We start from the raw sequence: 25,502 nt of genomic DNA on the forward strand, positions 1-25,502 counted from the left end.
AAGTTAGAAGACAACCACTAATAGATGGTGGTTAGAGTTCATCATTTTTAAAAGGTGAAGGGAAAGAGAGGCCTTTAGAATTAGCACTTACAGGGGCACTAGTGGCCTTTAGAGGAGCACAGTGCCTAAAACTGCTCTAATGGGGGACACATCTTTCCTTCTGCAATAAGAAACAGAAGACTTAAAATTCAAGTGCCTCCTTATGTTGAAACAATAGCAAACTCATTTTTCCTAAAATAAAATGAATCACAGAATTTTAGAATTGGAAGGGTGCTTACTGATCATCTAATGCCTGTTTTCTGATTGAGGAAAATGAACTATAGGGCAAGTTTCAAGGAAGTAACAGAACAGGCCCAGAGCAACTACCCAGTCCCAGCTGCGGAGCACACAAAGCAGCTATATAAAGCCCCCTCTACCTCCCCACAATAAGCTGTGGAAGTGCCTGTCCAGAACTAAACATAATACGTTGAGAGTAGAGGCTTTATTTACAGTGATACTCAAAAGAGGATTTAGAAAAAGATCCTCCTTATCTTATTAGCAGGGGCTGTACTTCATGAACAAAAAAGAAACATCCTGGGGGCAGGAGGTGAACTGTCTCCTCAGATAGGTTCTCTAGATCCCAAGAAAGTCCCCTGCTCCCCAGCTCTTAGGAGGGTAGTTGGTAGACATTTTCTTAGCAGCTGCGAGTCAGACTCGTGCATCCCACTGAGGAACATGTCCAGGAAAGACATCAACACTGGCAGGGAAAACTTCAGGCTTTCACCTCGCTCATGGCCTCCATGAGGCGGGCACTGTTGGTAACTGCCGTCGTCAGAAATATGAACCTGTACCCTAAGGAGTAAAAGCACCACCAAACGTGACCGAGGGCAGATTTGAGCCCCCGACACCAGCCATGTGGGGCCCCTCCAGTTCCACAGCCTGGGCTGGGTCAGAGCACCAGTCTGTAGTCCCAGGTGCACCACCACCATGCTCTCGGGCCCAGCAACTTGCCACGCTGGGTGGAACCGGGCTCCCTGCTGTTCGGCCCCCAACAAGATGGCAGCAGGTGGTACCCAGAGACCTGTAAAGAAGCCTTCCTGAGGTCTGCCCTTGGTCCCCCAGATCCCACAGAGGCCTGTTCTCACCTTTCTCTCTGCCCAGGAACCGGAGGGCTGAGATCTCAGAGAACGTGCAGCCACCCAAGAACACCACCAAGATGAGGCGCAGGGACTCGCTGGAGGCCTTGTCGTCCTTGGTCATGTCTGCAAAGACGGGACCAGACTCGGCTCTTCACTGGCCACGCGGGCTCGTCCTGGGTGGAGCATCGCGCCCTCCCCTTGTTTCACCCGCCCCCACTGGGCAAGGAAGGCCATGCACCTGTGAAGGCCAGCTCACTGCAGGTGAGGAGCCGCACCACTTCGTCCAGGCCCTGCCAGCCCCGCCGCTCCAGCACCTGGGAAGGCACAAGCGCTAGTTTCAAGTCCAGCAGCAGCCAGACTATCACGTTTCCTGCTAGTTGCTCGGGTAGTTACAAGCTGGGCCAGGCCAGGGACTAAGAGAAAGCAGAGAGCAGGAAATGTGAATGGGAGGGGGCCACGTTCTCACCTGCTCAATGATTCGGCAGCTGAGGGGCACGTACGCACCGCTGAACACGTACGCCATGTCTCGCGGCACTTTCAGGTCATACTCGCCATCCACGCGTGGGATCTGGAGGGTAAAGGGGAACACAAGAGGCAAGCGGCAACTCGGCCTTCCAGTCCTTTACAGAGTCAGAGAAAACTGGTGTACCCCTAAGAGCAGTTCTTACTTCAACTAAAGGGAGAAGCAGCAATAGCCTTGGAGGGGTGGGGAAAGACTCCATAATCAGAGATGGAAGCTGTTCAGTACCTGCCAGTTCTGCTGAATGAGGGCCCATGTGCCCTGGCAAGAGTGCCCCTTTGTGACCCTCCAGCAGTGACGTGAGACACGCCTATCACTGAAGCAGCACTTGGCACATTCTCTGATACTCGTAGGTATGTGTTACATGTTTACTAAATGAATGAACCTTTGTGTCTTGTCTCATTATTAAACTCATGCTATAATGCTACCAAACAAAAGAATCTTTTTCCTTTAATTTTTAGTTTTTGGCTGCATTCTGGTCACATGTGGGAACTTAACTCTCCGACCAGGGACTGAACCCACACCTCTGCTTTAGAAGCACGGAGTCGGAACCACTGAATCACCAGGGAAGTTCCCAAACAAAAGGATCTTTATAAAAACAAAGTAACAGAAAGGGTTTTGTGGGCTCAAAGTATTCCTCAAAGGACTGAACCCACTGCCTCCCCTATCCACTCCTGATCCACATACCAAATTCAGCTTCTTGCTGATGGCTCGGAAATTGCTTCTCTTGGCCAGGGAACTGAAGGCATCAGTAATCTTTCCTGGGAAAGAAAGCTGTGCTGGGTTTTATCTAAGGTTTATGGATTAATGATGCTGCTGTGGGTGATACCATTCCAGAAGTGATAGGGCCGCCTCTCCTCAAGGAGCAGGACCTATCACACCTGAAGACCCTCCTCAGAGCAGATCACCTACAGTTCCTTGAAACCAATCAAGACATTCACTACCTTTCTCTCCCCACCCACAGTCTTCCTGCTTCTATAGGGCACCTCTACTAAATGCAATCTACAGGGTGAGCTACAGTTTACTGGTTAAGTGTGTGGCCTTTGGAGTCAAACCTGACTGACTGAGGGGCCCTGAACAAGTCGCTTAACCTCCCTCTGCCTTGGTTTCCACATGTGTAAAATGGAGATAATACAACTTACCATGGAGAAGGTTTGGGAGGATTACATGAGAAAGTGTATCTAAAAGGCTTAGCACATCAGTGTTCACTAACTGGAAGCTGTTCTAACGAGAGAGCAGGAGGAGTGGCGGTAAGGGCAGTGACAGTAAGGAATCGCCTTCTCCTCCCCCAGCTCATTTTCAACTTGGCCAGCGTGCTCCACCTGTTGAGAGAAGAGGCACCAAGCACCAGGGAGGGCAGAAGGGGCTACCTGGGCTCCCTGCTCACCTGCGGCCTTGTCTGTCACCAGCTTGCTCACTTTACTCTCCACGGCCGTGAGGGTGTCTCCCGGGGCCTGCTCTGTTAGGAGCCCAGCTCGCCGCAGGTTGGAGAAGGTCAGCAGGTGCTCGGGGCCATAGCTCTGAACAAAATGCAATTCAGCTCTCTACCAAGCATCCACCAAGGGCCTAGCCCTGTGAGGTGATACGGAGGTGGAGGAAAGGAGGATTATGTGGTCTGTGTCCTGAAAAGCCCACACTTGTTTGTGGGGAAGAATTTTTATTTTTTTCAATTGGGGGATAACTGCTTTATAGTGCTGTGCTGGGGAAGTCATATCAGCAATAACCAAATGCCAAACAGACAATAAAAGCAGCACAAAACAATTGAAGAACACAGAAAATTATGGATAGGAGGAGGTGGGGAAGGCTTCACAGAGGAGGCAGAACTTGAGAAGGACCTGGAAGGAAACCTGTATAGATGCCTTACAAGGAGCTGAAGGGAGGGAGAGTCTCAGAGCAAGACCTCACCACTGCTTCCAACAGCTGCACTGTTCAAATTCCCTCCCGCACTACCACATAAAGTGGGGAGCAGAGTGAAATGAGGGCAGCGGGAAGGGTGTCTGTGCTGAGAGGGAGGCCGCATGGGAAAAGAAGAGTGACCAGGACCGGAAAGGGGCTATTTCTTCTTCAACTCTTTCAAAAATGTCCACCAAATTCCCTCAAGAACACATTCTCCTGGCCTTACCTGCAGGTACTGGGTTTTCAGGGATCGGTAATCCTTGGGGATCAAACCTGAGGGTAAGAAAGATAAAGGTTCAGGAGCCAGTTGGGGTGTCCTAACGTGTACAGCCAGACCCACCAATCAACAAACCCTCCTCCCCGCAGAAAAAAACACACACCCTAATGAGACGGATGTTCAAGCTGGTTTTAGAAAAGGCAGAGGAACCAGAGATCAAATTGCCAACATCCGCTGGATCATCAAAAAAGCAAGAGAGTTCCAGAAAAACATCTATTTCTGCTTTATTGACTATGCCAAAGCCTTTGACTGTGTGCATCACAATAAACTGTGGAAAATTCTGAAAGAGATGGGCATACCAGACCACCTGACCTGCCTCTTGAGAAACCTGTATGCAGGTCAGGAAGCAACAGTTAGAACTGGACATGGAACAACAGACTAGTTCCAAATAGGAAAAGGAGGACATCAAGGCTATATATTGTGACCCAGCTTATTTAACTTCTATGCAGAGTACATCATAAGAAACCCTGGGCTGGAAGAAGCATAAGCTGGAATCAAGATTGCTGGGAGAAATATCAATAACCTCAGATATGCAGATGATACTACCCTTATGGCAGAAAGTGAAGAGGAACTAAAAAGCCTCTTGATGAAAGTGAAAGAGGAGAGTGAAAAAGTTGGCTTATAGCTCAAGATTCAGAAAATGAAGATCATGGTATCCAGTCCCATCACTTCATGGGAAATAGATGGGGAAAACAGTGGAAAAAGTGTCAGACTTTTTTTGGGGGCTCCAAAATCACTGCAGATGGTGACTGCAGCCATGAAATTAAAAGACACTTATTCCTTGGAAGGAAAGTTATGAGGAACCTAGATAGCATATTAAAAAGCAGAGACATTACTTTGCCAACAAAGGTCTGTCTAGTCAAGGCTATGGTTTTTCCAGTAGTCATGTATGGATGTGAGAGTTGGACTGTGAAGAAAGCTGAGCACCGAAGAATTGATGCTTTTGAACTGTGGTGTTGGAGAAGACTGTTCAGAGTCCCTTGGACTGCAAGGCAATCCAACCAGTCCATCCTAAAGGAGATCAGTCCTGGGTGTTCATTGGAAGGACTGATGCTGAAGCTGAAACTCCAATACTTTGGCCACCTCATGAGAAGAGCTGACTCATGGGAAAAGACTCTGATGCTGGGAGGGATTAGGGGCAGGAGGAGAAGGGGACAACAGAGGATGAGATGGCTAGATGGTATCACCGACTCGATGAACATGAGTTTGGGTAAACTCCAGGAGTTGGCGATGGACAGGGAGGCCTGGCGTGCTGCGATTCATGGGGTTGCAAAGAGTCAGACATGACTGAGCAACTGAACTGAACTGAATGAGAAGGAAGGAGTTGGATTTGATATTAACTTTGTATCCTGTGTAGTCAATTCTAAATTGACTCCTCAACTGAAGCCTGCTTTTTGAAAGATAAAGCCTGGATCTGAGGGTTCCAAGAAAGAGCCCTGGAGAAGAGACAGCGACAAATGCCAATTTCATCCATGGGGGGGTGGGGTGGGGGAGGGGAATGCAAGCGCAGGGAGAAGGGCCTTCCCGTGCGTGTTTCCCTGGCTAGGGGCCAGTCCTCCCAGGAACTGCTTAACAGCAAGTGAGGAATGGGAGAAGTGTCCACATGGGTTCCCAAAGTGCAACAGGGAACTCTTGGATGTAAGAGGAAATGGGCTTCCAACTACAATAAAGGGGATTTAGAATAAGCAAATGACTTCTTTGGGTAAAAAGCAACCTTGCTGAGACCTCCCTGGTGGTCCAGTGGTTAGGAATACAACTGCCAGTGCAGGGGCACATGCTGCGGAGCAACTAAGCCCATGTGCCACAACAAGAGAACGCTGAAGCAACAAAGAGCCAGTGCAGCCAAAAATAGACAAATTTTAAAAGTATTTGTGAACTGGAAGACTTCAAAACTCAGAACAAGTTGCCATGAAAAGCTGCAGAATCCGAGCTGCTAAAATGCTTATGAAATTGGTTTTTCCTGAACTGTGTCTTGATTATGAAATCGTGTTGAGGGTAGGAGTCCAGATGGAATAATGAGAGACATGTCACTCAGCTCTGCCTTTGACAGTCCTACGATGGGACAGGCCTTATTGCAGAGAAGGGGACTAGATGCAGACCTCCTTAAGGCTGGAATGATAAATCACCTTAATGATCTGGGGATGTTTCACCCCAAACAAAAACCTGCTTTATTACAGGGAATAGAATCCATGAGATTACAGGGGAATGTTCTGTCTGCTAGGACATTTCTCTTTCTTTCAAAATGACTTTTTCTGTCCCTAAGGTACACTTTTCAACCTTTGGTCCCTGGGACTCACCATTCTCCGTGATGGACAAAAGGCACATAAGACGGAGGCTTTCTATGGGTGACACCTGCCCAGGAAGAAAGAGTCAAGGAGAATTCAAGTTTCATAACACACGTTCTCTCTTCTTCCTCTGCTTGGGCCCCACCACTCCCCACTCTGCCCCGCCCTGCCTCACCTGCCGGTCTATGTGCTCTTCAATGTAGCTGGTGCTCTCCCGGATATTGAACCCCTCCAGCAGCGCTGCAAGGAATCAGAGGAGAGCCTATTACTGGGGGAATGGCTCAGCTTGTTGCCAGCTATGCTAATGGGCGTCTGTCTCCCCATCTCTTTGTCCATCCTTTTTGGGGTGGGTTAAGGGGCCCCCAGAACTTCTAGCAGGAACCAGCATTGGAAAGTGCCAAAGAGCATCTTTCCAGGATGGGCTGGGGCCGGGAGTCCAGGAAGCAGAAGCAGGAGAGGTAGCCAAGTCACCATGCTCAGTCTTGATGAGCTCCTGGAAGTCCTGCTTGGTTTTCTTCTTCATGATGGATTCGCAGGCCCCGATATCTGCAGACAGCACAAAAGGGGAACTGACACATTCCTGTTTCTGGAAGGAGGTCTCTTTACTGTCCAGGAGAATAAAAACTTCTTCAGGCAAAGTGTAGGAGCACTTCTTCCCATTTTGGAGCAAATAAGAGCACTATTTGGGACTTCCTAGGTAGACCAGTGGCTAACACTCCCAACGCAGGGGAGCCCAGGTTCGACCCCTGGTCAGGGAACTAGATCCCACATGCTGCAATAAGGCCCAGCACAGCCAAATAAATAAATAATTTTTTAAAAAAGCAACCAGAAACACTGATATTATTAAAATAATTTTTTTTTAAAAGCACTATTTGATAGATGAAAGAGATCTCCTCCCAGAGGCAGAGCTCCTCTGCAGCCCTCCCCTCACCCTGGCCTCAAGCTGAAACGTACGGAGGCTCAGCAGGCGGTGCTCCTGTTTCAGTCCCTTGAGCTCCTGGGACACGAAGTTCTTCATCTGCTTGATGTCCATGCCTCTTCGGCGCTGTGGGGACGTGCCGGAGAGGTCAGGCCTTCTGCCCTCACACATTAGTGACCACTGCCCACCCGCAGGTTCTCCCCCAACCCCCGCCCAGTGGTAGCATCAGGGAGGCAGCAGCCTGGGGAGCCACCGAGGAAACAGACAGAGGCCCCAGGTAGGAGCCTCACATCATACTGGGCCTGCAGGTTCCGGGCCTTCTGGCTCAGGAAGCTGAAGACATTGGAGAAGTGCTCATTCCGGATCTCGTTAAACACCTGTGAGGGGGATGCGACAGGAACAGATGACTGCACAGACTCGGACCTCCGGTTTTCCTACCTCCTCGGCGCGGCAACAGTACAGGGCGCGCGCTCAGCGGTTCTAGCAGAGAAAGCTGAGCCGGTTTCGATGAGGACGTGTCAGATCCCTGCTGTGTGCCCTGGGGTGCCCTCTCGGCTGGCGGGGTGTCCCTCCCTCCAGGGACTCGGCCTCCCCTCCTAGCACCAGGGCCCGCAGCCTCGTGGTGGCAGCAGCCTGGGAAATCGTCTGCGGGCACCTGCGTGCTCACCTTGTCCTCGGCATTGAGCAGCACCTTCAGGCTCTTGTCAGAGGACGTGACTTCCGGGCCAAAATCAACACTCCCTTTGAGAGCAGAGGGGACAGCTCTGAGGATCTCCAAGGAAGCCGTCCTTCCCCACCCTTTCCTGAACTGCCATGAAAGGTGTCCCCAGGACTTCCCTGGCAGTCCAGTGGTTAGGGCTCTGGTTAGGTCCACTGTCAGGGGCTTGGGTTTGATCTCTGGTCAGGCAACTAAGATCCCACAAGCAGGGGGAAAAAAAAAAGAGTTAAAGGTCCCCCAAACTATTTGGGGGCTCCCCTGGTGGTCCATGGAGTAGGAAATGGCTACCCACTTCAGTATCCTTGCCTGGAAAATTCCATGGACAGAGGAGCCTGGCAGGCTACAGCCCATGGGGTTGCAAAGAGTTGGACATGACTGAGCACACAGTGGTGGCTCAGTGGTAAAGAATCCACCTGCCAATGCAGGAGACGCGGGTTCGATCCCTGATCCAGGAGGATTCTCTAGAAGAGGAAATGGCAACCCACTCCAGAATTCTTGCTTGGGAAATCCCATGGACAGAGAAGCCTGGTGGGCTATAGTCCACGCGGTCATAAAGAAGTCGGACTTTGCAACAAAACCACAACAAACCATTTGGAAGCCAGCATTTCACTCTGAGTCTGGGTCTCAGGGAGGCCCGAGGAGTCGAGCACACCTCTGTCTCACCGAGATGCCACTTACCACACTTGATGCGGAAGGTGTCATCCACCAGGCCCTCGTAAACCACCTGGGAGCAAAGTGCCGTCACAAAGTCCATGTCTGAAATCGAGACCCCCAACCATGAGGGTCTTCCTCGACTCAGCCAGCTCAGTGTCCATGGGGCCCAAGTGCCCACGCCGCCCCTCCCCCCAGTCAATGCTGGCATTCACAGCACCCCCTGGAGGATTCCAACTGTGCCACCATGTCTGCTATATTCCCGATATTCCCATGTTTTCTCGGGTCCATGGAAGAGAGGAGTGCTGAGCACAGCTCACCTCTGTCCAGGAGAAAGATATGTCCAATTTCTGGCCTTCGGCCCTTGGTTTCACCATCCTCCTCTTCTTCCAGTCTCTTCCACAGTTCATACGACATCTGCTAGGGCCCAACACGTCCTCAGTCTTGAGTCCAGGTCCCTTCTGCAGCCCCACACTTATAGAACCCAACCCGTTCCATGCAATCCTTCTCCTTGACCCCAAGGAAGAGCTCATTATAACATGATTACCTCTTCTACTCCATCTGTTCCCACCCCTCCCCATCCTTCCCCACAGCAGTGAAGGAGTCTCACTGCCCCCAGATATTTAGGAATGCTACCCAGGGGTGACCTGCTGTTCTGTTAGCCACGAGTTCTCTGCTCTGGGGACCTCTTCTGGAGCAACAAAAGCCTATACATCATAGCACAGATGCCCTTGAATAATCTTAGTGGGCAGAAAACGGGTGAAATACGGGCTATCTGGGCAACAGAACTTCTCACCTTGGCACACCTGCCAATTCCATAGCAGTTGGGGAAGGGTCCATATAGGGTGCTGAGGAGGTGCAAAGCTTGTGCCAGAGTGTTGATCCAACGCTGATCTCCTTCCTGCAGGGACCACGTGGGCCACAAAGCTATAGATCAACCTGACAGATTCATCTGGAAAGGGGTGAGGCCTAGAAGCCCCAGAGCAGAAGGGCAGGGTCTCAGCAATGCTTCAGAGGGTTCATTTTCATTGGCCCCAAAGGAAGCCTCGTGAATATCAGTCAGCAGCATTCCACCTCCAAATCAGTCTCACTCATGATACATGAGATGAGCTGGAAGAAGGTTGAATCCATAGCCCACAGGACCCCATGTTTGTCCCCACTCATTGATGCCAAGACCCGAGTGCCCTGCACTCACCAGGAAGTAGTCCCTAAAAAACTCTGGTAGTTCCATGCTCAACAGATCCACATCAAGAGGCAAGAGAGAGAAGGCCCATTCGTCACAGCTCACATCTGTGGGTACAGAGAGTGTCAGCCTTCCTGCCAAAGGCACGCGGCTCCACATGAAGAGAGAAGGTCCACCGCAGCCGTGTGAGACTTCCCGAGGGCCTGCCCCACTGCCTCAGGTACTGCACTAAGCACGGGATACTCAGAGATGAGTAAGATACAGTCTCTGCCTGGAAGGGGCTCACAGGCTGATAAGGAGAGGACACGTGTGTGTAACAGCCTGTAATACAATGTGGTAAGTGGTGTGTTTCCATTAGAGTGCCGACCAAGAGTGCAGATGAAACACTCACTCAGCTACGCGTCATCTGACAGTACTGACTGAAAGCTGCATGTGTACAGGCACTAGGCTAGGTACTGGGGACACGCTCCTAACTTCTGGAGCTCACAGTGAAGTGGGAGGGTGCACAGCAGACAAACAGGATTCCAGTTGCAGGCTCCAAAGAAGAAACAGCAACCTAAGAGTGCAAACAACTCAGGGATCTAACCCCAACTAGGGACATAGGAAAGACTTCCCCAAAGAAGTGACATTTAGGCTTAGAATTCAAGTATGATTCAGGAAGGCAAAGAAGCTTAGGGTAAGGAATATTCTAGGCAATAGGAAACAGATGTGTGAAGTCCCCATGGCTGGAGGGCAGTGACTCAGGAGAGAGGAGCACACGTGATGAGTCTAAAGGGCAGGAAGGGGCCAGACCGGAGAGGTGCAGGAGGCCACACTGAGGGCTCTGGGCTTTATTCCGAACAGGATTTCCAGCAGGAAGGACTGGGAACCAGGTCTGTGTTGCACACAGAGGAGGGAAGGCACACGGTTTCCTTGTGGGGGTCTTGGGAGGGAAGGAAGAGAGCACACCCCCCAGGATCCCTTCCATACTCTCCCACTAGTGGTCTAAGCTGGGGTCCTTCTTCCCACTCTAAGGACACTCTCCTCCTGCCATGCCAATAGGAGTGAGACAGCGAGCGAAAAGGAAGAGATACAGTAGGGGGCAACCCGCAGGGCCTTCTCCCACACCTACTTTTCCCTTTCCACTCACTCATCTCCTCTCACCTCCATAGACGCCCTCTTCCTCAAGCACCATCTCGCACGCATAAAACTGAAAGACAGAGGGAAGCTGATTAGTAACCCCCTTCTCTGTTCTTTCCATTTCTCTGGATTCCTCTGTGGTCACTGATGAGGACCACAGTTACTGAAAAGACAAGAAAACCCAGACTCTTAGATCTAGAAAGGACCACTGGAATCATCTGGCCTAACACTATGTTTCCTTTCCATCCATTTTATCTATTTATTAAGTCAATTGCTCTTTTCTCCCTGAATGACTGGAAAAGCTTTATGAAGGAGAGGGTATTCAGCTGTCATGGAAGAGTGAGTCCCGGAGGTAGAGCTCAGAAGGGCGTGACAGTGCTATAGAAACAGAGGAGGAGGAGCAGCTGGAGGTAAAGAGCAGCGGGGTGGAGAGGGGAGGGATGGAGTTCTGGTTAGGACATGTCCATGGGACCTCTGCAGACACCAGGGGCAGGTCTGGACAGATAGCCTTGGGGTTCACGGCACATACATTACATTTAAAGTAGGTAGTTTGTTCAAAAGAACACAGAGAAGAGAGCTAAGGACGGGACTCTAGAGAACCAAAATTAAGAGTGCACAGTCCAAGACCTTCCAGAGAAGACCAAGAAAGAATACACAGAGGCGGGAACAGAAAAACTAGCACCTCTAAAGGCAGAGGTTCAAGGAAGAATAGGTAGCTGTCTCCAATGCCAGAGATGTTAGGTAGAAGAGCCCGACACAGACATCACTGGGTTTGTGAAGAATTATCTGATCCCACTGCTTCTGCTTCCTCACACCCACCTTCATCTTTTTATCTAGACGCCCTAGATCTCTGTGGTCAAATCCAGTGATGTCTGTGTCAGGCTCCCAATGCAGGGGGGCCAGGTTTGATCCCTGGTCAAGTATCTAGATCCCACATGTACCAACTAAAGACACAGCGTGCGACAACCAAGACCCTGCCCAGCCAAATAAATAAAAACTGAAATCGGGGGCGGTCCCAGGATGGCGGAGGAACAGGACGGGGAGACCACTTTCTCCCCCACAAACTCATCCAAAGAACATTTGAATGCTGAGTAAATTCCACAAAACAACTTCTGAATGCCGGCAGAGGACATCAGGCACCCAGAAAAGCAGCCCATCGTCTTCGAAAGGAGGTAGGAAAAAATATAAAAGATAAAAAGAGAGACAAAAGAGGTGGGGATGGATATCTGTCCAGGGAAGGGAGTCTTAAAAAAGAGAGAAGTTTCCAAACACCAGGAAACACTCTTACTGGCGAGTCTGTAGTGAGTCTTGGAACCTCAGAAGGCAACATAACTGGGAGGAAAAATAAATAAATAATTAAAACCCACAGATTACGTGCCCAATGGTAACTCCCCCAGTGAAGAAGCAGCACAGACACCAGCATCCGCCACTAGCAAGCGGGGGCTGGGCAGGGAGGCGCGGGCTGCATTGCTTAGAGTAAGGACCAGGCCTGAATGCCCTGAGGGCAATCTGAGGGACCTAACTTTTTTTTTTTTTTAATTTATTTATTTATTTTTAATTTTTACTTTACAATTCTGTATGAGGGACCTAACTTGAGGTAGCAAACCAGACTGTGGGATAGCTATCCCGCAAAAAGCCCTAACCTAAGACACTGCCAGGCCCGCTCACAGAGCAAAGGACTGAGCAGAGCTAGCTGGCTGTGGACCGGCCCATCCCCCACTGGAGACAGGCAGGCAAGGGCAGCCAGGGCCGGAAGGGGGCAATCGCAGCCCCAGAGAGGCATCCTCTACCAAACTGCAAGCAGGCTTCATTGCTAACCAAGACTTCTTGGGATTCTGGATGGTTGACATCTGCCGGGAGGGTCGCAGCCAGAGATCAGCTCCCCAGAAGAGACACACGGCACACCTGAGAAGGTGTGCTGGTTGTACACCCAGAAAACTGAGCGGCAGGGACAAGGGGAGGCGATAAGTCGCAGCAACCGTGCTCGCCAAGCACCTGGTCACCTGAGCTGCTCGGACATGGGAAGGGCACAAAACGCAGGCCCAACCGAGTCTGCGCCTCTGAGGACTACCCGTGTACCTGAACCTGAGCGGCATAGACCTGGGGAAGTGCATACAACCCAGGGCTGGCCTCAGACAGTTCCTGGCAGAGCAACCTACAGCCTAAGCAGTGTAGACAGGGAAAGCACACACGTCGTGAGTGGGGGCAAACCCATTTGTGTCAGGGCAGAAATTAGACACTGAAGAGACCAGCAAACAGAAGCTAAAATAGAGGGAACCGCCTTGGAAGTGACAGGTGCAATAGATTAAAACCCTGTAGTTAGCACTGACTACATAGGAAGGGGCCTATAGATCTTGAGAAGTATAAGCCGGATCAAGGAACTATCTGAAAATGAACTGACCCCACACTGTCCACAACACCAGAGAAAGTCCTAGATATATTTTTACTATTATCATTCTTAAAAAGAAAAAATTTTAAGTCCTCTATTACTTCTTTAATTTTCATTTTTATAACTTACTATTACTTTGCAAAAAAAGACCCTATTTTTTAAAGCAAACTTCATATATATATATTTTATAATTTTTGTGACTTTGTTTTTTTCTTTAATATTGTATTTTTGAGAATCCAACCTCTACTCTAGATTTTTAATCTTCGCTTTTTGGTATATGTTATCAATTTTGTACCTTTAAGAACCCAATCTTCAGTACCCATTTTTACTTGGGAGCGAGATTACTGGCTTGACTGCTCTCTCCCCCTTTGGACTCTCCTTTTCCTCCACCAGGTTGCCTCTATCTCCTCCCTCCCCTTTCTCTTCTCTACCCAACTCTGTGAATCTCTTTGTGTGTTCTGGGCTGTGGAGAACACTTAGGGAACTGATTACGGGCTGGATCTGTCTCTCTCCTTTTGATTCCCCCCTTTATCCTCCTGGCCACCTCTGTCTCCTTCCTCCCTCTTCTCTTGTCTGTGTAACTCCGTGAACATCTCTGAGTGGTCCAGACTGTGGAGAGCACATAAGGAAGTGATTACTGGCTAGCTTGCTCTCTCCCCTTTTGATTCCCCCTCTTCTCCTCCTGGTCACCTCTATCTCCCTCCTCCCTCTTCTCTTCTCAATGTAACTCTGTGAACCTCTCTGGGTGTCCCTCACTGTAGAGAAACTTTTCATCTTTAACCTAGATGTTTTATCACCAGTGCTATATAGAAGGAGAAGTCTTGAGGCTACTGTAAGAATAATACTGAAAACCAGAGGCAGGAGGCTTAAGTCCAAATCCTGAGAACCCCAGAGAACTCCTGACTCCAAGGAACATTAATCAATAGGAGCTCATTGAAAGCCTCCATACCTACACTGAAACCAAGCACTACCCAAGGGCCAACAAGTCCCAGAGCAAGACATACCATGCAAATTCTCCAGCAACACAGGAACATAGCCCTGAGCTTCAATATACAGGCTGCCCAAAGTCACACCAAACCCACTGACATCTCATAACTCATTATTGGACACTTCATTGCACTCCAGAGAGAAGAAATCCAGCTCCACCCACCAGAACACCAACACAAGCTTCCCTAACCAGGATACCTTGACAAGCCACCTGTCCAACCTCAACCACAGTGAGGAAACTCCACAACAAAGAGAACTCCACAAACTGCCAGAATATGGAAAGGTCACCCCAAATACAGCAAAATAAACAAGATGAAAAGGCAGAGAAATACCCAGCAGGTAAAGGAACAGGATGAATGCCCACCAAACCAAACAAAAGAAGAAGAGACAGGGAATCTACCTGATAAAGAATTCTGAATAATGATAGTGAAAATGATCCAAAATCTTGAAATCAAAATGGAGTTACAGATAAATAGCCTGGAGACAAGGATAGAGAAGATGCAAGAAAGGTTTAACAAGGACCTAGAAGAAATAAAAAAGGGTCAATATATAATGAATAATGCAATAAATGAGATCAAAAACACTCTGGAGGGAACCAACAGAATAACGGAGGCAGAAGATAGGATTAGTGAGGTAGAAAATAGAATGGTAGAAATAAGTGAAACAGAGAGGAAAAAAGAAAAACAATTAAAAGAAATGAGGACAATCTCAGAGACCTCTGGGACAATGTTAAATGCCCCAACATTTGAATCATAGGAGTCCCAGAAGAAGACAAAAAGAAAGACCATGAGAAAATACTTGAGGAGATAATAGTTGAAAACTTCCCTAAAATGGGGAAGGAAATAATCACCCAAGTCCAAGAAACCCAGAGAGTCCCAAACAGGATAAACCCAAGGAGAAACACCCCAAGACACATATTAATCAAATTAACAAAGATCAAACACAAAGAACACATATTAAAAGCAGCAAGGGGAAAACAACAAATACCACACAAGGGGATTCCCATAAGGATAACAGCTGATCTTTCAATAGAAAGCTTCAGGCCAGGAGGGAATGGCAGGGCATACTTAAAGTGATGAAAGAAAATAACCTACAGCCCAGATTACTGTACCCAGCGAGGATCTCATTCAAATATGAAGGAGAAATCAAAAGCCTTACAGACAAGCAAAAGCTGAGAGAATTCAGCACCACCAAACCAGCTCTCCAACATATGCTAAAGGATCTTCTCTAGACAGGAAACACAGAAAGGGTGTATAAACTTGAACCCAAAACAATAAAGTAAATAGGCAACAGGATCATACTTATCAATAATTATCTTAAATGTAAATGGGCTGAATGCCCCAACCAAAAGACAAAGAGTGCATGAATGGATACAAAAACAAGACCCCTATATATGTTGTCTACAAGAGACCCACCTCGAAACAAGGGATACATACACACTGAAAGTGAAGGGCTGGAAAAAGATATTCCAAGCAAATAGAGACCAAAAGAAAGCAGGCGTAGCAATACTCATATCAGATAAAATAGACTTTAAAACAAAGGCTGTGAAGAGACAAAGAAGGACACTACATAATGATCAAAGGGTCAATCCAAGAAGAAGATATAACAATTATATATGCACCCAACATAGGAGCACCGCAATATGTAAGACAAACACTAACAAGTATGAAAGGGGAAAATTAATAATAACACAATAACAGTGGGAGACTTTAATACCCCACTCAAACCTATGGATAGATCAACTAAACAGAAAATTAACAAGGAAACACAAACTTTAAATGATACAATAGACCAGTTAGACCTAACTGATATCTAAAGGATATTTCACCCCCAAACAATGAATTTCACCTTTTTCTTAAGCGCACATGGAACCTTCTCCAGGATAGATCACATCCTGGGCCATAAATCTAGCCTTGGTAAACTCAAATAAATTTAAATCATTCCAAGCATTTTTTCTGACCACAATGCAGTAAGATTAGATGTCAATTACAGGAGAAAAACTATTAAAAATTCCAACATATGGAGGCTGAACAACATGCTGCTGAATAACCAACAAATCAAAGAAGAAATCAAAAAAGAAATAAAAATATGCATAGAAATGAATGAAAATGAAAACACAACAACCCCAAGCCTGTGGGACACTGTAAAAGCAGTGCTAAGGTGAAGGTTCATAGCAATACAGGCATACCTCAAGAAACAAAAAAAAAGTCAAATAAATAACCTAACTCTACACCTAAAGCAACTAGAAAAGGAAGAAATGAAGAACCCCAGGGTTAGCAGAAGGAAAGAAATCTTAAAAATTAGGGCAGAAATAAATACAAAAGAAACTATGGAGAACAGTGTAGCAATTCCTTAAAAACCTGGAAATAGAACTGCCTTATGGCCCAGCAATCCCACTGCTGGGCATACACACCGAGGAAACCAGAATTGAAGGAGACACGTGTACCCCAATGTTCATCGCAGCACTGTTTATAATAGCCAGGACATGGAAGCAACCTAGATGTCCATCAGCAGACGAATGGATAAGAAAGCTGTGGTACATATACACAATGGAGTATTACTCAGCTATTAAAAAGAATACATTTGAATCAGTTCTAATGAGGTGGACGAAACTGCAGCCTATTATACAGAATGAAGTAAGTCAGAAAGAAAAACACCAATAAAGTATACCAATGCATATATATGGAATTTAGAAAGATGGTAACAATAACCCTGCATGCGAGACAGCAAAAGAGACACAGATGTACAGAACAGTCTTCTGGACTCTGTCGGAGAGGGCGAGGGTGGGATGACTTGGGAGAATGGCATTGAAACACGTATATTATCATATGTGAAACGAATCGCCAGTCCAGGTTCGATGCATGATACAGGATGCTCGGGGCTGGTGCACTGGGGTGACCCAGAGGGATGGGATGGGGAGGGAGGTGGGAGGGGGGTTCAGGATGGGGAACACATGTACACCTGTGGTGGATTCATGTCAATGTATGGCAAAACCAATACAATATTGTAAAGTAATTAGCCTCCAATTAAAATAAATAAATTTATATTAAATAAATATATATATAATTGATATATTTTAAAAAAAAGCAAAGTGAGGGAAAACAACTTTACTAATAGGTCCAAAAAAAAGTTAAATCTATTAATCAGCATTGTTTTATTAATGTGGCTGACTTTTCCAAATGTTTCTAAGCCATTCTTTTTGTAATTAAAATAATGCTCTTGCTACTTCATTTATTAGAATCAAAGTTTTCTCACGGGTGTATATGAGTTTTCTGTATAGCAATACTTATAAATATTTTCCCAATTTCATTTAGTTTCATAATTTTTATGTTAGTAGTTTATGTCAATTTTTAACCTTTGTGTAGGTTATTTTCCTTTACTAAGTGGCATATTATCCAGTACTTTGTTAGCATCTCTTATGACTGTTTATTGTATAAAATTATTCTGCCTACTTTTGTGTGCTATGTAAATTGACATCTTTTATATTATTTCCCATATTTTTCCTTTTAAAGATCAAACTGATTGATTCACAAAACTCAAATCTTATTTTTACTTTTGTAAACAAAATATCTCATTATTTCACAGCAAAAAATAAAAATAAAAACTGAAATCTTATAGGCCTATTTTAAATTCTAACTAATGGGATGCCTTTGCCCACTTGGCAAACTGCCAATCTTCATAATTAACAGAGGGAGCTCAGGAAGAAAGAGAGATCTCCTCCTCCCTACAGCCACTAAAAAGACGGTCCTGTGATGAAAAATCAGGTCAAAGAATTTGATTAGATAGGGTGTTAGAAAGAAAAAAATTCATTAAAATCTCAGTTTTGTTTTTCTGTGTGTTATGGAGGCTTGCAGCATTATTTGAAACTGTTACCAACTTGTTCTGTTTCCTATTTAAACAAATCTGTCCTTGGAAGTATAACTGGAAAAAAAGGGTTCTGTAAGACTCCCCAAACTAGAAATTAACTACTATAGCTCCTTTAAATAACATTAAAAAGTATCTTGTAATCTGATTGGTTATTTTACTCAATAATATTCTTGCCCTAGTCATAATGTTATACTTCATATATTTATATTCCTAAACAGGATAGCTTCTTAGGTGGCACAGTGGTAAAAGGATCCACCTGAAATGCAAAAGACACAGGAAATTCAAGTTCGATCCTTGGGTCGGGAAGATCCCCTGGAGGAAGGCATGGCAGCCCACTCCAGTATGCTTGCCTGGAGAATGCCATGGTCAGAGGAGCCTAGAGGGTTACAGTCCATGGGGTCACAGAGTCAGACACAACCGAGCATACACACACTCACATGTAGAGGCCACCTCTCACCACTGTACTATCTGTATTTGGGGTAACTTGATAGCAGACTCTCTGCTACATTAATAAAAAGACAATGGCAGGTATTTTGTTCAGTCACACAGAATTCGCTTAGAGGGAGACACAGCTGTTGGCCCCTTACCCCGTCCCAGTCCCCCAATCTCACTCCCACGTGGGTCCAGACTCACCTTCTGAGGACTGAAGATCACTTTGTATTTCCGAGTTCGGCCAGCCATCTTGTCAGCATTGACGAGGCCTACAGACAGAAGGGATGCAGCCCAGAAAGCCGTGGGCCTTGCGTTAGACTAGAAGCAAGGCAGCGGCGAGCCTCGGGGCACGGCCAGCCCGAACAACTCTTTCCTTATGAAAGAGTTCTTTCGGCCGCGGCCCTCAGACATTCCCGCCCTCCCCTGGGTCTCAGTGACAGTGAACGCTGTGACACACTCACTGGCAATGTACCGCATATTCTTGATGCGAGGTCTGACCAGGAAGCACAACCTATGGGAGAGAAGGTGGGGGGAAAAAATCCTAGTGAAGAAAAATCATGAAGCTGGTGATAGTAATGCTAACTCTCCCACCATGCGCTACAGTTCTCACCCGGCCAAAGCCACGCCAGCATTCTCGGCTGACTCACCACAGAAGACTCCCCTCAGTAAAGCAGGTATAGGTACAGAAGAACCCATTTGCAGGGCAGGAAGAGAGATGCAGATGTGGAGAACAGACTTGTGGCCATAGCAGGGGAAGGAGAGGGCGGGAAAAATTGAGAGGAGCATCAACATATACCCACTACCACATGTGAAAGAGATAGCTAGTGGGAAGCCGCTGTATAACACAGGGAGCTCAGTCCAGTGATCTGTGACAACCCAGAGGCGTGGGATGGGGTGAGGGACAGGAGGGAGGTTCAAGAGGGAGGGGACATATGTATACTTGTGGCTGATTCACACTGTTGTATGGCAGAAACCAAAACAACACTGTAAAGCAATTATCCTCCAATTAAGAGTAAATTAAAAAACATGAAGCAGGTATATTGTGATGAGCTGGGGGAACTTATCGGCCTTATGGTGGACCCAGAAGTTTCTGCTCTCAAATAATTTACAGTTTATTGGGCAAAATAAGATGCACGTATGCACGGAGTATACTAACCATCAAGTATCAAAAATAATACAAGGAAGTATATGACATGTTTTTCAAACTGGGATTCGTGGATGTATTCTCCATGTATCTAGGCGGGTTTTTTCCTCTAAGGGAGGGTGTACATGACTTAAGTTGAGAAATACTGAAAACAAAAACAAACGCCAGACAACAGGCAGCATGTGACTGAGTGCCAGGTGAACAGGACAAACACTGAGCTCCATGCAAATCCAGGGGAGGAGACAATCACCCCGGGGTGGCGACCCTGGGATGGCTTCGTGGAGGAGGTGGGGCTGGGCTCTGAAGGCTGGGTGTCTGTCACGGAAACAGTGAGGAGAGGAGAGAAGGTCAGGCAGAGTGGGTGGAGTGGCCAGAAGCATGGAGGTTTGTGTGTAGAGCGGGGAAAAACACACGAAAGTGCATCAGGTAAGAGAGTATGTGCAAGAGGCCAGGCTGGACAGAGGGCGCAAGGCCTTCTGGGAGGCAGCTTTAGAATCTATGATGAGCAATGGAGACTTTAGTGGGTAAGTAAGGGAAGGCCTGAAGGTTCTGGAGGAGATCACAAGGAATTATTTGTGAAAGATTAATCAGTGTGGTGGGGGAGTGCTTCCCTGATAGCTCAGTTGGTAAAGAATCCACCTGCAATGCAGGAGACCCTGGTTCAACTCCTGGGTCGGGAAGATCCACTGGAAAAGGGATAGGCGACCCACTCCAGTATTCTTGGGCTTCCCTTGTGGCTCAGTTGGTAAAGAATTCACCTGCAATGCAGGAGACCTGGGTTCAATCCCTGGGTTGGGAAGATCCCGTGGAGAAGGGAAAGGCTACCCACTCCAGTATTGTGGCCTGGAGAATTCCATGGACTGTATAGTCCATGGGGTCGCAAAGAGTCAGACACGACTGAGAGACTTTTTCACTTTCTTTCAATCAATGTGGTTAGAGCTGGTCGATTGGGTTAGAGAGAGAAGAGGACAAAGGAGGGAGAAACTGCAGACAAGGAGACCAATTAGGAGGATAAATCATAACCTAGGGGAGAAATTGTAAAAGTGCAGGGAAGTGAAATGCTTTGATATCACAAATGTCATGGGGCTAGATCTCAGCCAAGGACTGATCAAAGGCAAATGTGCAGGGACTGAGGCTCCCGGACACTCACTGTTCACTGGAGCTGAGGGCTGGTTTGTTCTCCACTTTGTACAGCTTGTCTACCTCGTGTTGCTACAGACAAGAATCAAAGGAAACAACAGACGTAAGTGTGACTGGGAACCTGAGACCTGATACAAAGACAGGGGTCTTCTGAAAGGGCTTCCTCCTATTTACACTAACTCTAGGAGTCAAAATGCCCCCCTAACAACCATTCCATTGAACCTTCCTCAAACTGTCAGCAGAAAAGTCAACATTTAAATAATTCAAAAACAATACAAACAGGATCAATCCCCCCCAGTCCACTCAACTCTGCTATCCTATATTTACCCTAGAAGGGTAATAATTACTCCTCAGTAATTTGTACCATTCATCAAAAGAAAAACTGCTTAATGAGCAAAGAGGGGCCTGATCCACCTGGGAATGGGGGCAAAGTACCTTTAGAATGGAGACATTGGCGATTCGATCCAAAGGGCTCATGAGATCTGCCTCAATGAACAAGTCTTTCTTTCCGGGAAGCTGAAGGAGACACAGTATGTTGGATCACTCTCAGGTCATACAAGCCCCTCAGTCAAGAGTTCACTCAGTCATCCATTTAATAGAAGTCTCTGAGCTGGGGACTTCCTTGGTGGCACAGTGGACAGGAATCCACCTGCCAGCGCAGGGTACATGGGTTTGATCCCTGGTCCAGGAAGATCCCACATGCCGTGGAACAACTAAGCCCACGTGCCACAACTACTGAAGCCTGCATGCCTGAGAGCCCATGATCTGCAGCAAAACCGTCACTGCGGTGAAAGCCCATGCACCGCAACGAGGGGTAGCCCCTGCTCACCACAACTAGAGAAAGCCCAGGAGCAGCAACGAAGACCCAGCACAGCCGTAAGTCAATAAGGAAAATTATTAAAAAAAAAAAAAAAAGTCTCTGAGTTCCTTGGAAAGGCACTAGACCTCACCTAACCCAGCACCTTATTTACTGTCTATAGCCACAATTGACATTTCTTTACATATTCACCTATTTTTGTCTTCTATTCATTATTCGTTCCAGTGGAAAGATATTTCATCTTTTTTTATGGCCACGCAGCACGTGGGATCCTAGTTCCCTGCTCAGGGATCCAATCCATGCCCCCTGCACTAAAGCTTGGAGTCTTAACCACTGGACTGCCTGGGAAGTCCCTCACCTTCTAAGGTCACATCCTTGTCACACAACCCTCCTGCTCGCCTGTGGCCCTGTTCTACATCACTGCTCCTCTGCTCCACTGCCTCCTCCTCTATATAGCTCCTGATAAACCAACTGATCTCCTGCTGAATGAAGCCAAACAAAACAAAACTGCACCGTGTATCCTGCAACCCCACAACCAACTGCCAAACATCTCTTCAAATCGCATTTTACTTCTAATTACAAAAAGAACCAATGTTCAAGGCAGAAAACTTAAGCCAGGGCAGTCCTCACCCTCCCAACCACTTCCTGCTTCACCATTCCTGACGCTGCTCTCTTATCTGTCCAGAGGAAGGAGAGGTCACACTGAGCAGAAGAGAGGGTGAAGTCATTGAAAGCTTCCTCTCAACATGATTTTGACAAACGGGTAGGCTGTGGGCAGTGACAGATCGAGATGGTAATTCAGCCAAGGCCAGGGAAAGCCAACAGGCTGAATGGGAAGGGCAGAAGAGCAGTTCAGTTTGCCTGATGGGTAAGGTGCATGTAAGCAGTGGTCCTCAACCAGGACTGATTTTGCCCTTCAGGGGATATCTGGCAAAGTGTGGAGACATTTAGGTTGTCTCATCTTGGGCCAGGGGGTGTTACTGACATCTGGTGTTACTGGTAGAGGTTAGGGATGCTGCTAAATATCCTACAATGCACAGGACAGTCCCACCACAAAGAATTAACCAGCCCCAAATGTCAGTGTTACCAAGGCTGAGAAATCTTGGATGGCAGGGAATGGTGGGAAACAAGGCTGAAACATTCACAGGAATTGGAGATAAACCTTCAGTAGCTACCTAATGCCTACTGTCTATTTCATCCCTCTCTCCCATGTATTATATGCCTTGTCCTTTCCAGGTTCCTCAACTTTGCTCCCACCAGTACATCTGCCTGGAATACCCTCTCCCATCTCTAATTAAAGTATGTTTATCTTCACACTCTGTTCCTCGAAACTCTTAGATTACTCCAGCTAGAAATGACTGTTTCATGAACCCTAGTTGTCACTCATTTACCACAGGATACCCTATGTGTGCTAATTTGTGCTTCATAGGCTCCCAGTAACGCCTATGAGTAGTTCAGGAAGTAAGATCCCTAAGGTCCAAGTTGTTTTAACCATATTTCCATCCCCAGTGATGCCTGATACTAGTGGTGTCTCCCTTGCCCGTATTAAAAAAAAAAAAAGGACCCGTGCTTCATTTTGGACCTGCCACAGAAGCTCCAAGGACCAAGGCAAGATCAAGGGAACTCAGTAAGAAAGAACTAGGCATCCAGTGAGTGCTAAACTGCTGATGCAGTAAAGACCCCCGACATGGCGGGCACTGACCTGCTCCAGCAGGTAGATGAGCTGGTCTCGGGCCAGCCTCTTGAGCATGGAGAAGTCAGGCAGCTCTGGGGCGTCCGGTCGATGGGGAAAAGCCATGGCGGCGGTCACCTGAGCCGCAAGGTGGAAGAAGGGGGATGCCCTCCGCTCCGAGGAGGCCCGCAGCGGCCCGGGTAAGCGCAGGATGGCTCTCCTTCAGGTAAGGGCACAGAACCCGAAAGAGCCCCCCAGGGGGCCCTCGCTCGTCAGCCACACTGGAGCAATGAATGGCCGGCCACCTCTCGGCCAGACAGCTGCAGCCAAAGGGACCTTGCTTCAGGCCTGCAGCCACTGTATCCCACCCCGCCCCTCCCGGTCCACTCCGCCAGTCCGCAGGATTCGGGTCTACACCTGCAGAGATACCAAAGAGAGGGGCGGCTTCCTAGACCTCCCGGAAGTCCCGTCCTCTAGAGCACCGCTCAGGGTACCGGAAAAGGACGGCGTCCTGGAAGGGACATTTGAAAACGCGCGGCAACGCGTCAACGTTCCAGTTTCTTCCCGGACCAGAGGCGAGTGTTCCTGTGATAAAAGGATTTTACCTTAAACTAACTTTGAAGGGTACACCCAATTCTCCTAGCTCACGCAAGGAAGCTTTGGGCACTTGCTCCATTTTCAGAACTTCGTGAAATGGGCGAAACCAACTGGGAATCCGGAGGGCACTGATCACCGGGCATCTTGGCTGTCGATCACATCTACTCCACAAAGTTAGCGGCGAGCTCTGAGCTCTCCCGCTTCTGACCTGCGGGAGGCTAGACGCCCGAGATGGAGGCGGGTGTGAAGGGAGAGAAGAACGCGTTAGGAGCCAATGGAAGCTGAGTCTTACCACCTGTGACCTTTCAGTATCAGAGTTCTGACTCATTAATGCTTTTCGTGGGAAAACGGATAAATTGTGACATAGTCATACAGTAAAAATAACTGAATAAATGAAAGAAGCCAGACACAAAAGTGGCTTCTATACTATTTACAACAGGTTCTTGAACAGGAAAAACTATAGTGAAAATTTCAGAAAAGTGATTGAATTGGGGAAGCTTAGGGAATTTCACGGGTGATGATAAAGATCTGTATCTACCTTGTTTGGGGTTTGGTTTGTTTTTAAGAAGCTAATGAGAGACGTTATAATGGACAGGTCTGGCTGACAATACCTGAACTCACTAACCAATCGTGACATCGCAAACTCATCTCCTGGTGAGATGCATAGGAAGTACAAATTGAACCTGATCAAGCCTCAAGATCTAACTGCCGGTTCATAGGAAATACAGAAGGTAGTGGAAACGTGATAAAAGACACCATAAGGATAAAATCAAGCATATCTAAAATGCACAAAATTTTATGGGTCAAATAACCTGTCAAATGAAAGAGAAGAAAGTGGAAGGGGAAATACCTTTAAAATCAAGACTTCTGGGACATGACACAATACAATATTGCAATGTGTGGACTTTGTGTGGATCCTAATTCAAAGAAATCAACCAGAATATTAGCTGATAATAAGGAATTACTAAAACTTTCAAGGTATAGAAATGGTTCGTATGTCTTGTGTTAAAAAGGAGTTCCTATTTCTGAGACACATACTGAAGTACTTACAGATGAAATAATACGTCTCAAATTTGCTATTTTTAATATTTATTTTTATTTATTTGGTTGCACTGGCTCTTAGTTGCAGCATGTGGGGTCTCTGACCTTTGATGAGGCATGCAGGATCTTTAGCTGTGGCATGTGGGATCTTTTTTTTTTTTTTGTCGCGGCTGAGAACTCTAGTTGCGGCATGCACGTTAACAAAGAAAGTTTGGCCATTTGTTAAATGCTGAAGCTGGGTGATGGGTACACAGGGGTTCATTGCATTACAATATTCTGCTTTCAAATATTTGAAAACTTAAAAAAAAATACAATACAAAACTTTTATGCTCGAGTGTTTTTCACTGAGCTTCCTCTCACCCCCTCCCTTTTGGTTAGATCAAATCGCAGCTGCACAGAAAGGAAGCTGCCCTTCACAGGTGAGTGACATATACACCCTCCAGGTCACAGGAAATTCAGTCCCTTCTATCGTAAGTTTGCTAGCCTCTTGAATCTGGCCCCCGAGTTGCTCTGAGTTGTCCATTCCACCCACAGTCTGTTTCACTCCAGCTTGGGGATCTTGTCTTCTGTTGCCTCCTCCACAGATGCCCCACCTATGCCCCCTAATGCAGCTCCCCATCATCCAGTGTGATGTCAAAGTCCTTTGTGTCCAGAACTAGGACTGACTGGGGATAGGGCACCATGGAGTCCTCTGACCCCGGCCCAAGGTATCCCCACTCCCCTGTCCAGC

General features: G+C 47.2%; 1 protein-coding gene across 1 annotated transcript; it reads right to left on the reverse strand.

The window, feature by feature from the left end:
• Positions 1-462: 462 nt before the first annotated feature.
• VPS33B (VPS33B late endosome and lysosome associated) lies at positions 463-23,634 on the reverse strand. The gene is made up of 23 exons (XM_040257514.1): positions 23,165-23,634; positions 21,081-21,161; positions 20,656-20,717; positions 18,823-18,872; positions 18,563-18,630; positions 10,711-10,756; positions 9,580-9,674; positions 9,181-9,285; positions 8,705-8,801; positions 8,412-8,489; positions 7,683-7,756; positions 7,306-7,392; positions 7,051-7,141; positions 6,568-6,642; positions 6,272-6,336; positions 6,109-6,163; positions 3,761-3,807; positions 3,026-3,158; positions 2,326-2,399; positions 1,585-1,686; positions 1,357-1,432; positions 1,125-1,241; positions 463-831 (listed from the first exon to the last, which is right to left on the reverse strand). Exons 1-23 carry the CDS (start codon positions 23,258-23,260, stop codon positions 752-754), a joined length of 1,854 nt encoding a protein of 617 aa, XP_040113448.1. The 5' UTR covers positions 23,261-23,634; the 3' UTR covers positions 463-751.
• Positions 23,635-25,502: the final 1,868 nt, after the last annotated feature.

This window comes from Oryx dammah, unplaced genomic scaffold (genome assembly GCF_014754425.2).
Source record: "Oryx dammah isolate SB20612 unplaced genomic scaffold, SCBI_Odam_1.1 HiC_scaffold_16, whole genome shotgun sequence".
Lineage (NCBI taxonomy): Eukaryota > Metazoa > Chordata > Mammalia > Artiodactyla > Bovidae > Oryx > Oryx dammah.

What these genes read in the sequence shown, in the direction of transcription:
- VPS33B (XM_040257514.1), bottom strand. Translation starts at nt 23,260, where the DNA reads ATGGCTTTTCCCCATCGACCGGACGCCCCAGAGCTGCCTGACTTCTCC. An exon ending in TCATCTACCTGCTGGAGCAG is followed by an intron (nt 21,162 to 23,164) that starts GTCAGTGCCCGC and finishes TGTCTCCTTCAG; the next exon opens with CTTCCCGGAAAGAAAGACTT. An exon ending in GAATTGGCAGGTGTGCCAAG is followed by an intron (nt 8,802 to 9,180) that starts GTGAGAAGTTCT and finishes GGGCCCTAGCAG; the next exon opens with ATGTCGTATGAACTGTGGAA.